The sequence below is a fragment of the Talpa occidentalis genome, unplaced genomic scaffold (assembly GCF_014898055.3).
Source record: "Talpa occidentalis isolate TD23 unplaced genomic scaffold, MPIMG_talOcc4v2.1 talOcc4.2, whole genome shotgun sequence".
NCBI classification, from domain to species: Eukaryota; Metazoa; Chordata; class Mammalia; order Eulipotyphla; family Talpidae; genus Talpa; species Talpa occidentalis.
Genome location: NW_023602073.1, coordinates 119,560,501 through 119,575,418, shown reverse-complemented (window position 1 = coordinate 119,575,418; position 14,918 = coordinate 119,560,501). Strand labels below are relative to the sequence as shown.

The window sequence follows — 14,918 nt, the reverse complement described above, 5'->3', positions numbered from 1 at the left end:
TATTGATTATCTCACCAAATATGAGCTCCCTGTATTTGAGGATGTTTAAACAAAAACTTGCTCATCATTTTTCAAGGATGTTGTAGAACATGTCTCTTGATTGGGAAAGAGGGTGGCTTAGAATGGAAATCTGGAAATTAATGAATTACATTTTTAGATGACTTGGTCTTGAATAGGTAGTTGGTAGGGGGAGTCAAGTTATATTTTCTCATAGAAAATTTCCTGAAGAAATGAGATTTACTTAAAATTAAAAAAATTTAATAGCAATAAAGCATAAGACTTTACAGTTATTTTCCCATTTAATCCTTAGAACAATAATGGGAAGGTGTGAAACTGAGGGTAGGATAAAAGACTACAGGGTCACATAGCTAGTTAGATCAAGTTAATGTCAAGATGGTAGAAGTAGAATAAATAGGAGATATAAAATTCATAAGAAAAAAGCAAAAAAGGCCAGTTTAAAAAAAAAGAGCTTAACTAGCAATATAATTGAATGAGTACGTATGTATATCTAACTCTATTATACATTTTAGTATTTATGTACATATACATAATGTATATCCCCTTCTGTGTATACATGTATGCATGTGGGTCTACTATTACACATGTATGCCTATATATGTATATTAAATATATCCTTGTGTTTATATGCTATGCATAGTGTAAGATACTGTATATTATCTATGTTTATATCCTTTTTTCTATTAGGCAAGACGTCTGCATACATAGATACTTAAATTTGCTCATTAGTAATCACTCAAATTTTAGTGTTTTATGCAATATAATGAAAATTCAAAAGTAAAGTTATCGAATATATACTTTCAGTTAAGCAAATAGCATGCGTAAACTTTTCATCAGTTGAACTATATACCTTAGTAAAGGAGTAAAATTCAGAACATATTAAATAATATTTAAGAAAAAAGCTGTTTAATATGAAATATTGGGTGTTTTGTGTTTGTTATGGAGTAGATCTGTGTAGTATGTATCTTTTTTAAATTTTGTTTTGAGAACCATTTAAAATGTTATTTACCCTGTATTGTTAGAGACAGTATAACATGTTGGGAAGACTGGCTTTAGAATCATTCTTGTAAACAAATATTTATTGAGTGCTTATCTCATCAGGCAATATTTCAGGTACTGAAGATATATTAGTGAAAAAGACCAAATTCTACGTGATAAGAGGACAGCCATGCAAAGCTTTGGAGAAGACCCACTGCCAGGCAGGAAGAAACATTTTGGTAAAGCATCTTAGGCTAGTGTAATCTTGGCATCTTCCAGGGATAGAGAAAAGATCAGTGAGGATAGCCTGGAAGCAAAGAAAGGAATGGTATGAGTTAGGATAAGCAGGAGCTAGGGCATGTAAGTAAATCTTTCATATTTTGAGTAAAGTTGAAGTCTTTTTTGTGGGATTAAAGCAGAGAGATGAAGAGATTGGTTGTATACTTTTGAGAAGCTCCATCTGACTTGCTGGAGAGTGGATGGTGAGGTGCAGTTGGATGGGTTAAGAGTAGAAGCAGGGAGACCAATTAAAATGAAGTGAAGTAGTCTAGACTAGAGTTGATGGTGTCTTGACTTCAGCTTTTGGTAGGAAAGTGGTAACAGGTATTTGGAGTTAAGATATGTGAACTTGGAAGTTGTCTTACAGGACAATGATTTTGCATGTAGGAAATGAGAGAAAATGAGGAGTCAAGATTAACTCTTGTTTCTAAGTCAAAATCTGGAAGGGTGGTAGTGCCATTTACCAAGATGAAAAAATTTGAGGAAGGAGCAAGTTTGGAATTAAAAAAAATGAAGAATTCTATTTGGACTTGTTAAATTTGAAATGCTTTGAATCCAAGTGGAAATGTTGAAAGGATAATAATATCTGTAACTTTGGAGATGAAATAACTCATGAAAATTTGAGTTATCATGATATATTTAAAAACTGGATAAGAACACTACAGTGTTCTTATATAGCTACTGAAGAGTAGAAGGTATCTAAATTTGGATGAGAATCTGAGTTCCAATAATCTGGGTGACATGGAGAACCTATTTATACTTACTGGTTTTCATGTTTCTCATTTCAGGCTTTGTTGTAAATTGAGATTGTATAGGACTTTTTTACATCGTAAATAATATTTTTGTTATTTTTAGATGGTTATTTTGAGTATCATTTAAATTTCTTTTGGGGAAGAAAAAGACCCCCTTCCTTTTCCAAAATATCTTATGGTCTACTGGAAACTTCTTGCTGAATGGATGTTTTAACTGTAGAAAGTTTTCACCAAAGAAGAGGCGTGGAGAAAGGTTAAGGAAAGTGTAGAAAAGAAAGAAACAGAGTTCAAGCAGCATGGTAGCTATGTGTTCTACTACGTGTTAGTGACTTCTTACTTGTGTTATTTTATCCTTCTATTTTATTCATCTCATGTTCCTGGACACAAACCATTTGGCTTTATGTCTTCGAGTTTTATAATTTTGTACACATTGCAGTTGTTCAACAAATAATTATTTTCCTGTACACTGTTATATTGGGACACTTAGTTCTCATATAAATGCCTTGGGATACAAGAATTGTAAGCTTGCTGCCAAATCAAAATATTATCTTCTCCCATTCCAAATGCATTTTGTGCTTGGAGTTATATTAAATAATCATTTATTGCGATTCTTCTAAATGTTTACTTTCTGTCAATTGTTACAGAGTTATAAATTTTGCCAAGGAAAATTACAGTTGATACTAGACCAGTTGGAACCTGGGCAACCTAAAGAGGTAAGTTTAAAGGATTGCTTTCAAGTTCAGTCAGGTATGTCTGTTTTTTAAATTTATATGTATAATTTATTTATAATGTATTAAATTACAATCAGGAGCTGTGGATTGTCTTGAAGATTATCCTTTATTATGGCAGTTGTACACTGATATATCTGCTAGACTTTACATTATTGAAATAAAAGGTCAAAAAGTGTCAGGGAGGCTCTCCTTAGAGAATTGTTATTCTTTAGAGGAAATTTTAATTCCTACTTTTCAATTTGGAAGGGATGAAGTGATAAGCACTTGTCCCCTAAACTGTGCCTTTACTATTGCTTTGTATGAGATATGTTAGTGACTTTTTTGAAGGAAAAAAAATCATGTTTTCTATTTCTAGAAAATATGAACAATTTTGACATGTATGTTTGTTATATTAGAAATTTTAATGAACCTGAGTTTTAATACACTTCTTTTAAAAAATTATAGGTGCGATATGAAGCCTTGCAAACATTATGCTCAGCTCCTCCGTCTGATGTACTAAACTGTGAAAATTGGACCACTCTCTGTGAAAAACTGACAGTGTTTCTTTCAGATCCTGATCCTGTGTTTAGTGTAAGGAAATGGTTATAGCAATATTAAAATTTGTATTTTCCCTTTATTCTAGAAGGAAATAGTTTTTACAAATGAAGTTTAAGTTTATTTACAAATAAATTGCATTTTCAGATTTTGAATTGTCAAAACATTTTTTTTAAAGAATTAGCTACTTTATGATTAGATTAAAAGTCTCATCAATGTTACTCTTCATTGCCAAATAGTCTTAGTCTGTCACCTTGTACATTTTTGTTTTATGTTGTAAATGGATATCCCAGTATTTGCCATTTTTTTTTGAATGAAGATTTATTCTAAAGGGTCTGTAAAGTTTTCCTTATGCATTTAAGTGTTTTATTCAGATCATTTAACTGCTTAAAGAGAAAATAGAAAACTTTAAAAATAAAGTTTAGAAGGCATTTAAGCTGGATCATAAAACAAATATAGAAAGTTATAAATGGTAAAGTCATGAAATCAGTTGACATGGTTTTCTGTAAAAATTGATTTGCATATGACTTCAGGAGCAATTATTAAATGACAAGAAAACTGCATATTTAAAAGTACAGTTAATTCTATGGATAATGTCTATATTGTGAATTGAAAAAAGACTATCATAGTATCAGATTTAAATGCAAATAGGTATGTGTGTTTAGAGAGTTTATCTTTTTTTTTAATTGATATGCCAGTGAAGAATAATTTGGCTTTAAAGATAACTTGGAGATTTGTGCACAATTTAAGGTATTAGTAAAAGACTTAAGTTTGCTAATTGTTTAACAAAATATGTGTTGTAAACTTACACTATGCATTGTTCTAGTTTTAATGCTGGAGTACCTGAAAAAGACTGAAGTCTTTGCCTTTATAAATCTACAGTCTAGTAGAGCAGATAGACAGTAAAAGTTATAGAAAATACATTTGTTTTTAAAAAATCACTGTTATCACATATCTTTCATATATCACACATATCTTTCCTCATTGAAGATGTAATTTTACTGGTAAACAGAAATGGTTTGTTGTTTTTCAAAGAGGGGGTGTTTAATTACCTAATACATGGATGTAGTTCACCCTTACTAACACCAGAGGGTGATGCAGACTTCAGTAAAAACTCAATGATTCAAGAATTGAAAGGGGGAAAAGACACAGGATCACCTTTAGCATTCCAAGGCTAACAAGAAATATAATGGCCAATTTCCCTGTATTTTTCCCTTAACAAAGACAGAATCATGACCTGGTAGGTTTCCTTTAATTATCTAAATTAAACAGCATTATAAACATAGTAAATATTCTAACAGAGTTAGATATAAAGATCATATCTAATATCTAATATATCTTATAAAGATATAAACATCAAAATAACTAAGCTATATTAGTTATAAACATATTCTAATTTGAGTTTCTTTTCTAGCAGTAATGGAGTGATCAATATTTAAGTTAATAAAATTGGAAGAAATTGTTATAGAAGGAAAATGGTAATAGAACAAGTCATTTTGGGCTAGGAGGCAAGGTGTGGTCTTCTTTTCATTTTGACTTTATGCTTGATCAAACTTCTTTTAGTGTTTGATTCTGTTTCTCTATCCTTCTTTAAGAGACTCATACCTGAAACTGAGTGAGGCCAATAGTTATTGAAAAATGTGAGATTGCTACAAGTATAGAAGCAGACTTCCCAAAGTATTTAATATCCTGCATGCCCTAGGAATCTCTTGAGATTGTTAGATGTTTTTAGTTATTTGGATAACCATTTCTTGTAAGTGTATTATCTGACATAGACAAGATTATTAGTTTTGTCTTATGAGAGTAGAACATTTGAAGGAATTTTATGTTTTTTATTCAATGAGCAGTGGGAATTCACTACTAGGGTTAGTCTCATCACAGTGCTGAAGTTGGTATAATCAAAATAATAATAGTCATCATTTTTAAAGTACCCATGAACACCAGACACTGTTCTATTACTACTTTGTTATCTCATGTAATTCATTTACCTTGATAGACAAAATTACTGAGTCCTAAACATCTAATTACTGAAACGACTCATAAAGCAATTAAAAAGACAAGCAAATGAATTTAAAAAGGAGTGGTAATTTTACATTTAGTATTGCCTTTTTGTCGCCTTGTTATTGATGCTTTCACATTGTACCTTTCTCTGTTAAACCTCTACACAGCAATCCCCTTCCCAGGTCTGTACCCACTATTACCAGATTTTATAGTAATATGTTAGTGGTGAATTTTATTTCTTCTCTCATACAAAAATATCCCCTTTTTATGGACATTTTCTACATGAATTTCTCAGTGGTTTACTTTCTAGGTTTTTCTGCTATGTGAAAAGTGATTATTTCATCTCTATTCCATTTTTGTATGAATCTTAGATGTAAATCTTTTGTCTCATTTCCATAGGACCGGATTTTAAAATTCTATGCACAGACATTTACGCTTTCACCATTACATATGACCAAGGAGATTTATACAAGCTTAGGTAGGTTTATTAAATCACTTAAATTTTTTTTTCCTTTTACACTTAAGAAAACTGATATAATGTAAGCTAAATCTTTTTTTCAGAAAGCATTATAAAGTAATGACATAATTTTAATTTATTTTTCCTTTTCAGCTAAATATTTGGAGTTATACTTTCTTTCTAGAGAAAATCATATTCCTACTCTTTCAACTGGTATAGATATAACTAATCCTAGTGTGATTCGCTTACTTAAAAAGGTATCCATTTGCTTTTATTTTTATTTAAATAGTTCTATATTTATGATCTCTAACATTTTTGAGAACTGTTGTATGCTGCATTGTAGGTCCGTCTTCTAAATGAATATCAGAAAGAGGCTCCATCTTTCTGGATTCGTCACCCAGAAAAGTAAGTCTGTCAGTTTATGCCCATGAAAGGTAAAGATTAGAGTGTTACTGCCTCGTGTTGCATTTCAGAGAGGAAAAGTAAAGATAGTCTTAATTGATTTATGTGATTAGAAAGGGATTAATGCAGTTTATTTTTTAGTTTTTCATATTTTATACTTAGCTATGCCAGTGACTCATGGAAGTACCATTTTGTACCAGTTATTTATTACAACTAGGGCAAAAGAGGGTGGTGTTCTAACCTTAGGTGATTTCTTTATTGGGCTTTGCTACTTTGGATAGGTTTCTTAAATGTTCTTTAAACTTTTCTAAAGTTTTTAAAGAATTTTTTCTAAAATTTGAAAACTCTTGCTAAGGTTGTAAGAACATCTGTGATTTTAAAATAGAAAGTTAAATTCAGAGAACAGTGATGAAAAAGAAAGAATGTAAGTTCTGAAAGCAAAAAAAAAAATGGGTATGAGTCCACTTCTACTTATTGAACTATAAAATAATTGTTCCTAAAGATTACTTACATTTTCATCATTTCATAAACGTATGATTTATTAGCAGCATTATCTTTATAATTGCATTCATATTTTCTAAAATCATTTCTTTCCTAAACTGTTTTTAGGTACATGGAAGAAATTGTGGAGAGTACTTTGTCCTTATTATCAGTTAAATATGATCAAAGTCATCTTGTCTCACAAAAGATTTTGGATCCAGTCTACTTTCTTGCATTAGTTGATACCAAAGCTGTATGGTTCAAAAAGTGGATGGTAAGGAAAATGGATGTTTCTTATACCTCTTCATACATTTCTGTTTTGTTTCAAAGAATATCTAATATGAGTGTTCACTGTGTGCTAAGAGTCCTCATCACATTTACATGTCTTAACTCATTTAATATTGCAATCTATGAGATAGGTGGTGGTATTACTACCCCACTTTACTGGTATAGCAGTTGAGGCATAAAACATTTAAGTAATTTGCTCAAGATTTTTACCTAGTGACACAGCCAGAATAGGATTTTATGTAACAATTCATTTGAATCTATTTAAGCTGAATGACTTATTGAAAATTTGATTTTCTTTCTTTCTTTCTTTCTTTATTTTTTTTGGCATTCCTTTAGATTTATTACAAACTAAAATTCACATACATGTGGGTAATTACATTTTTCTGAAAGGGTCTCAATTGTATAGAGACAAAATTAAGGTTATATTCTACTTTTAAAAAGGCTATTCAATGTGAGCTTCAATTATGAGGAAATTTATATTATTTACTTAGCTATTTTTCTTTTTTTTTTTATAAATTTTATTTTTATATTCCCCATACAATTGCAACCCCCCCATTCTGACCCCAATCCCTCCCCTCCCGCCCCCCACCCCCCAGAAAGTGTCTCTGGTTCATAGTTTTTTGTTGATTTTGATTTTCACTTTCTTATAGTTATTCATTTTCCTGGTCCCTTATTTAAGTTTCTAGATTCCTGCTATGAGTGAGACCATCCGGTATTTTTCTTTTTCCTTTTGGCTTATTTCACTGAGCATGATCCCTTCCAGATTTTCTTTAAATACTCAGATTTCGTGAGCAACTCTGATAGAACAGAAGGATTCATTGCTAATTTTTCTTTGGCTTAGGAGATGTCTAAAAATATCCTTTTATTTGCCTCCTCCTAAATCTGCAGTTTGGGAAGTGTTCATTTAACATTCAGGGATTAATTTCCTATGGAGAGCTCCCCTGTCCTGGAACTGAAACTAATAGTAAGAGTAGGGACACTTATACTGTTATTTCTTCACCTGCTGTTGAGTGAGAGGCCTGTGTCTGGCAGTTGTAGTAGCAGAATGACTTGTGTTGTCATGTGTTCCCCTCTTAAACTGTCTACTGGGAATTTAGTATTTGTTGCAGTGGTAAATGCAGGGACTAGGGCCATGCCTTCCTATGCAAAGCAGTGACACATTGATTTACTGCTCAGCAAGCTTTGGATATTGTCTAGCAGATGACTACTAAACCCCTCCCTCCAACCTTGTAACCTAAACTGTATAACAAATGACCAGTTGACTAAAATACAATTTTGTCCAGTGTGAGCCCTTACCTGGCCTAGATAGTGTGGGTTTGATAAATATTTGCTTAATTTAACCTGAAGTTTTTGTTCTTCCCATCTGACACTCCTTTTTTCTTAATGTTCTCTTCAATATAAAATTATACCATTATTGTAGAAAAACATACACAGTCATAATAAAGCACAAATAAAATTAAATATCTGTAGTTCTCCGACACAGGGATAGCAACTATTAAGATTTTGGTTTATGTAATTTTATTATGTAGAGTTTAGAACTTATCTGTTTAGGTCATCTTTAATAAAAATGAAATTTTATACTAACTATTTGAGATTAACTTTTTTCACTAAACAATTTATTGTCAATATTTAATTCTTAAGAAAATGAGACAAATCACCTGCTACTCCCCTCAGCAGTGTATCTTAGTAGATCCGCCTGTTCTGCTCCTCACTCTGTCTCTGGTGAATCCTCTCACTCCCTGCATGTCTGGCCTAGACCCTAGTTCTTGCAGCACAGATAAATAAAATAAATCTTTAAAAGAAATGAGACAATTGGGCCTCCCCTGGTGGTGCAGGCAGTTAAGCGCAGCGCTATGAAACTGTCCGTAGCCTCTGCAGTGCGGGTTTGATCCCTGCTGGCTGGCGAGGGTCTCACATGGCGCGGCAGACCTCTCCTGTCTTGCCTGCTGCTCCCCTCAGCAGTGTATTTCTTCAGTCTGCCTGTTCTGTTCCCCACTCTGTCCCTGGTGAATCCTCTCACCCTCCTGTGCATCTGGCCTGTACGCCAGTTCTTGTATAAATAAATAAATAAATCTTTAAAAAAAATGAGATAATTGACAAGAAAACTAACCAATAGAAATTATTTGAAAAGTCAGTTCCTCAAAGGCATTCTAATGTTAATAAAAGCTCATTACATTTTCCTATACTTATCTAAGGCAGAGCTTGGCAACTTTTTATCTAAAGGACCAGACAATAAATATTTTTATTTTGGGGGGATCTACTACCTGTGTTGCAGCTAGCATTCTGTTGTAGACCCCAACATTTCCATAGATGATGTATGAATGAATGAATGTGACTGTGTTCCTGTAACTTTTTTTTGCCTGTTGGTGGTAAACTGAATTAAACTGGGACAGTAGTTTGCTGACTCTGGTGTGAGAAAGACACTATGAGGATTTCTTTTCAGCACATAGTCAGTAGCTTCATTGTAAATGAACATATTTCTCTTATTAAAAATAAAAGAAAGATTAAATGGTTTTTAGAAACATAAAAGTTAAAACTCAGGGTTTTGATTAACCCTCAAATAACCAAAACTATTTAATTAACTAAAAACTCTTCTCCAGCTTTCTGATAGTTTTTGCTGAATATTGTTCTGTTTAATATTTTTGATAAGTAAAATGAAGAAACTACATTGAATACAGATTGTATCTTACATAACTTAGCTAAATAATATTTTTTCCCAGCTTTGCACAATGCATGATTTTTAATCCCTTCTGTATTCAGCTCTAAGGAACTAAGAGTTTTTTTGCACTTTGAATCTTTAAAAAAATGATTAGCATAGAGTGATTAAGATATTGTTCTTTCAGAGCATTTCAACCTTGGCAAATTTCTTCATATGTAGACAGTATAGTATTTTCAGAATAAGGGCTGTGATTACCCCCACCCCTTTATATCCTCAGTTTTGTATCTCTCCTTAAAGTTCTGTCAAATATTGGTAGTCAGAGATATATTTTGCTGGTGGTTTTAAAATAGCTTAGCATAGAAATTGGACACAATTGAAGAATAGAATGTTTTCCCAATTGTTAATAAATGATACCATTTTTTGATACCATTTGCATTCTTGTGATTGCCATGTTCATAATCCATAATCCATTGTACTTAGAAAAACCTATTTTGCCTTCTAAAATCTAAAAACAGATTTTAGAAGTAAGTTATTGTTAACTTATATTATTGGAAATGATGCAGGAAATATAGATTTTGAGTAATATAGCTCAAATACTAAATATCATTTTCCTCCTAATTTTAGCATGCATATTATAGCCGAACTACAGTACTAAGGCTTCTTGAAAAGAAATATAAGTCTCTGGTAAGTTTGACATTTTGCTATATTATGTTGAGAAATAATGTCACACAGAATATATGATGTAATAAATAGAACATGTGAAGTTGAATGATAATTGACATTGTATAATGAAGTAATCCCCCTCCTAGGGTGATTTTTAACTGTTGTGTGAAACAAAAAAGATAAAAATAGGACTTAAAATGCAGGTGGGTAACATAGTAAATTAGGCTGTATAACTAACAAGCAAGTTTGAAAGAAACCATATGTTAGGTTTTATGTAATTTAACTCATATTAGTTATTTATAGGGGAATTCTTTAAAATAAATCCATATTTTTACTTAAATTTGCATAAAAATCAGATGACAAATGATTTTATACTTGTAAAATTGATCCAAGTTACACCAAATATAAATTAATACTGTAAAATATATTAGCAAAATTACCTGTTTTTATTGGCATTAGTAAGACAGTAAATAAAGGCACTGAAAGGAATTAAAAAGAAAGCAGCAAGTCTAGTATATAACAACTGAAAAATAAGAAATTTATTAAGATATTTAAAAAGTTATACTAATATGACTTTGAGGTGATAAATATGGTTTATGTAGTTAGATGGAATCTTCAGTTTAGAAGCCTGTTGAAAGGATTATTTCCAGAACTGAAAATTTTTGGGTGAGTGCAGTAGAGCATAAAATGAAAAAGGAGACCAATAATTGTTTTTTTGTTTGAGAATCAAGAGAATTGAGTGTCAGAAGATAGAGAGAGGGATACTGAATAATAGGATGGGAAATTATTTGTAGAGGTAATAGGTGCTTTAATCTTTAGGGAAGCTGAATTGAAGTAAAGTCCACATCTCATTCCTTGCCTATTCCCATTTTTAATGAAAATTTGTTGTTGCCATGTGAGCATAGACTGATCTTGATAGGAAAGAGAAAGGTTAAAAACAAAGAACAGGATTATTTTATTTTTGCTGAAGGTTTACATAGGGATAATTCACTATTTTTATTGCTGAGCTCCCAGTGAAAGTATTTCAAATGTGTTTCTTAAAGATTAACTCCTAGCTTTTCAAATAAGGAACAGGTTTTAACTTGACCATAGTTAATTTTCAGCCTGTATATAGTTACTTTACTTTGAACAATTTCACTGTCTTGTCAACTTGGTCATTTTATCTCATGTACATAATAGATCAAACTTGCTTGAAAATTTAACTTTAAACCTCACTTTTTCTTAATTTTGTAAATATGAAAGTATTTTATCAAACAATTTATGGTGTTTTTTTAAAGCAAAATATTCAAATTTTGAAAGAAAACTGGGAAAAATGGACACAGAGTGTTTGTTCCCATTTTCTTTTCAGAATTGAAGATTAGATTTTGTGCATCTACAGTGAAAACTTTGGACCACTCCATGAGTTTGACTTTCATTTTATAAGAGACCCTTGCCTCTGACTCCTGCTGTAAACCAATGATAGATCTTTTCATAAGGACTTGAGTTATAGTAGCCTGTGTAATATAATGACCTGCTAAACCATTTCCTCTAGATTTTCATTGGTGCCTTCTGATAATATTTTCTGCACCAATAGATCTCCACTGCCTAATAGAGTAGCCACTAGCTCTATGTGTCCACTGAAAACTTGGAAATATGATTAACCAAGAAACTTAGTTTAAAAAATATTTAATTTTAATATAAAACTAATGTGGTTAGAGTATAAAACTACTCTATTTGATATGCAATTCAATTTGTTACATTTATGCCATTTTCTTTCAGTAACATTAGGCAACAAATAATGTATGTTGCCTATGCTGTCATTTTTAAAAGACATATCTGAGGGAAGTTAAGATAGCTTAGATTCCATATTATTGCAGAGTCATGAACTACTTGAAGTACATTTTGGCTATCAGCATAAATAGTTAACCTTTTATTGTTAACAATTGAATGTTTACCCAATCTACCCTTAAGGGGATAGTTTCTGAAATGGACTTATGTAGTACATTTCCTATTTTTCTTGCCCTTTCAAAGTCATTTTAAAAAACAGTGACAGCTAGGTTATTAAAATTCTCCCTTAGTTTTCCTACTTTCCTGTTTTTTTCAACAGCCCTACCTCTTGTCCCATCTTTGGGATTAACAGTTAAGTGAACTGACTGTTAACATATTTCATAATCCATGAGGATATATATCAAAATCCTGAAATTTACAATAAATTTCTGTCAGTCTTCCCTGAGATTTAGGAAATTTATTCTTTATATCTTAAATTTGACTATTTAGTCTAGTATTTAAATAGATCTACTTTCTGTTCCTGCAATTTAAAGGGTATCAATATTCTATGAAATGGTTGCTCCCTTCCCTCAGTTAAACTTTTTCTTGCGATTGTCACCCTTTTATGCGATTGTCACCCTTTTATCACGTTTAAGGTAACATGTTTGAGAAACTAGGGCAAGGCACAGAAGGAAAAGAAGTGGAAGTAAGCAGGTGGGAAAGATAAAAGTGGGTAGACATGGGTGCTGAGAGGATGAGTTTCTATAGATTTAAAGAGAAGTGAACTCGAGTCTTTGTGAAAGGTTATTTTAGGGACAGTGATTTAAGTTCTTAGTTAAAAGAAGCTGAAAATTTTCAAGGAAGAGATGTAAATATTTCTTAGATGATTACTGAAGTGTATTAAAAGATGAATCATGAAATAAAAGAAAAAGAAAAAAAATGAATCATTAGGAGAGGGGAAAAATTGGGTATCCCTATTTTGTTTCCTAATTCCTTAGAGTGTCTTTCAAGAAAATATCTGATTTTGTCATGTCAAAATTTACCATAATGCCAATTGTTATTCTAAGTCATGTTTTGTTGATGTTGCTATTCACTAAGGTATGTGTAAGAATTGGAACTGTAAGAGTAAGTTCATTTATGAAATAGGAACTCCTATTAGGAGAAGGAAGTTGCACCTGTGATAGACTGGGATAAACTCATGAAAAATATGACAGATCTTTATACTTTTGGGAACAATGAGTGCTTAATGAATGGTGTCTCATGTTCTGATCAAATAGAAGCATAAAAAGGACTGTATGGTCAGTGACATGACCATTGGAATCTTTCTTTTACACATTGACAAATCAGGAAGTGTCCTTATAAAATCTTTGTAGGAGTCCCAAGGCAGTTTGACCAGTTGCCTTTAAATGAATTTGTTGTGGTAGCCAGTAATCTCACAGCTGACTTGCATTGTTCTGGGTTGAATTAGAGCCTTCTTCGACTATGCCTTTCCTGTTCTCTATGGAATACTCCTTTATATATCCTGAATATATATGTAAGATAAACCAAAACAAAATAGGAGTTAGGATTCTGTCCAAATAAACAGCAAACACTAAGTATAGAATTAGCAGATTAACAACAAACTGTTTACCACATGGTGGTCCTCCAAAACAAAAGGCTACCTTGTACAAAGACCTATTTCATTACAAATCTTAGGATAACAAAATAAATTTAGCAATGAGAGCTCAGTAAGGCAAGTTGGAGCCCCGAGTATGCTGAGACACATTAACATAGTGGCAGATCTTAAAGGATATCAGGGTTGGGACTCAGGGGTCCTTATTTCTTTGTCTCATTGTCTTCTGGAATGCTGCTGTGATGATTTTCGCAGTAATCTTCATGGAAGCTCTAGAATTGTCCAAGGATTAAAACCACTGATCAATATCTGAAGCAGTATGAAATGCTATTTTTATTTCTCAGTTTGGGGAAAGCTTGAAATTCAGACTGGTGGATTTTGGAGGTGAGAGTGAGTTCATGCCAACTGTAGAAGAATGGTAACTTGGATATGATTATTGCTGAATAGCTTTTATAATTATATTTCTAGTGTGTATCTGTTTACTGACTTTCAGAAGAACAAATGTAACACCAGTTGGTTGGCTTTCAGAAGTATTTTCACTGAGATCTGTTGATTCATAAGAATCAACATTTTCTTTGATTCATAAGAATCAACATTTTCTTTGATTCATAAGAATCAACATTTTCTTTTCTTTTTTTTTATTTAATAAATTTTATTTTTATATTCCCCCATACAATTGCCAATGCCCCATTCTGACCCCAATCCCTCCCCTCCCGCCCCCCACCCCCCAAAAAGTGTCTCTGGTTCATAGTTTTTTGTTGAAGAATCAACATTTTCATTGAGATCTGTTGATTCACAAATATTGATTCATAAGATTTTAAAGTTGTTTTGCTGGATATGTTACCATCATTATATAGATTTGTCACCAGTTTATTAAATAGATTCAAACCTTGTTCTAGTTCTTATTTGCTATAATCTATAGAACTATTACTATTTTCTGAGGAACATGGGAAATATTTTTTATTAATGAGTAGGTTTTATCTTGGGAAAAAAATAAAGGTAGTGGCAGAAAAATATGTCAGGGCATTGGAATAGTACACTTGCAGACTTAGGGATTGGAAACACATTTTATTTGGTAACTGCACATATTTTATATGACTTAAAAAAAACTTCCTGCAAATCAGTTCCCTGAAAAATAATCTTGAGTAAATGGTATATTTTTGAAAGTTGTTGGGTTCTCAGTTGACCTTACTTTGTTTCAGTCATGCTTGGGACAGACCATATCCTATAAAAATAGAGAAGAACTATTTAAGTGAAATCTCCTATTTTGGAAATAAAAAGATTGAGCTTGTTGTAAATGTGAGTTTTGTGTGACTTT

The 14,918-nt window shown here is 31.9% G+C and overlaps 1 protein-coding gene across 2 annotated transcripts in view; it reads left to right on the top strand.

The window, feature by feature from the left end:
• TBC1D32 (TBC1 domain family member 32) overlaps positions 1-14,918 on the top strand; it is a 170,609-nt gene that overhangs the window by 14,529 nt on the left and 141,162 nt on the right. For both annotated transcript variants that reach the window (XM_037520316.2, XM_037520315.2), the window contains 7 exons: positions 2,672-2,740; positions 3,203-3,328; positions 5,693-5,771; positions 5,904-6,007; positions 6,094-6,155; positions 6,762-6,906; positions 10,204-10,263. In XM_037520316.2, the coding sequence (XP_037376213.1) occupies positions 2,672-2,740; positions 3,203-3,328; positions 5,693-5,771; positions 5,904-6,007; positions 6,094-6,155; positions 6,762-6,906; positions 10,204-10,263 (645 nt within the window). The remainder of the gene's footprint in view (positions 1-2,671; positions 2,741-3,202; positions 3,329-5,692; positions 5,772-5,903; positions 6,008-6,093; positions 6,156-6,761; positions 6,907-10,203; positions 10,264-14,918) is intronic.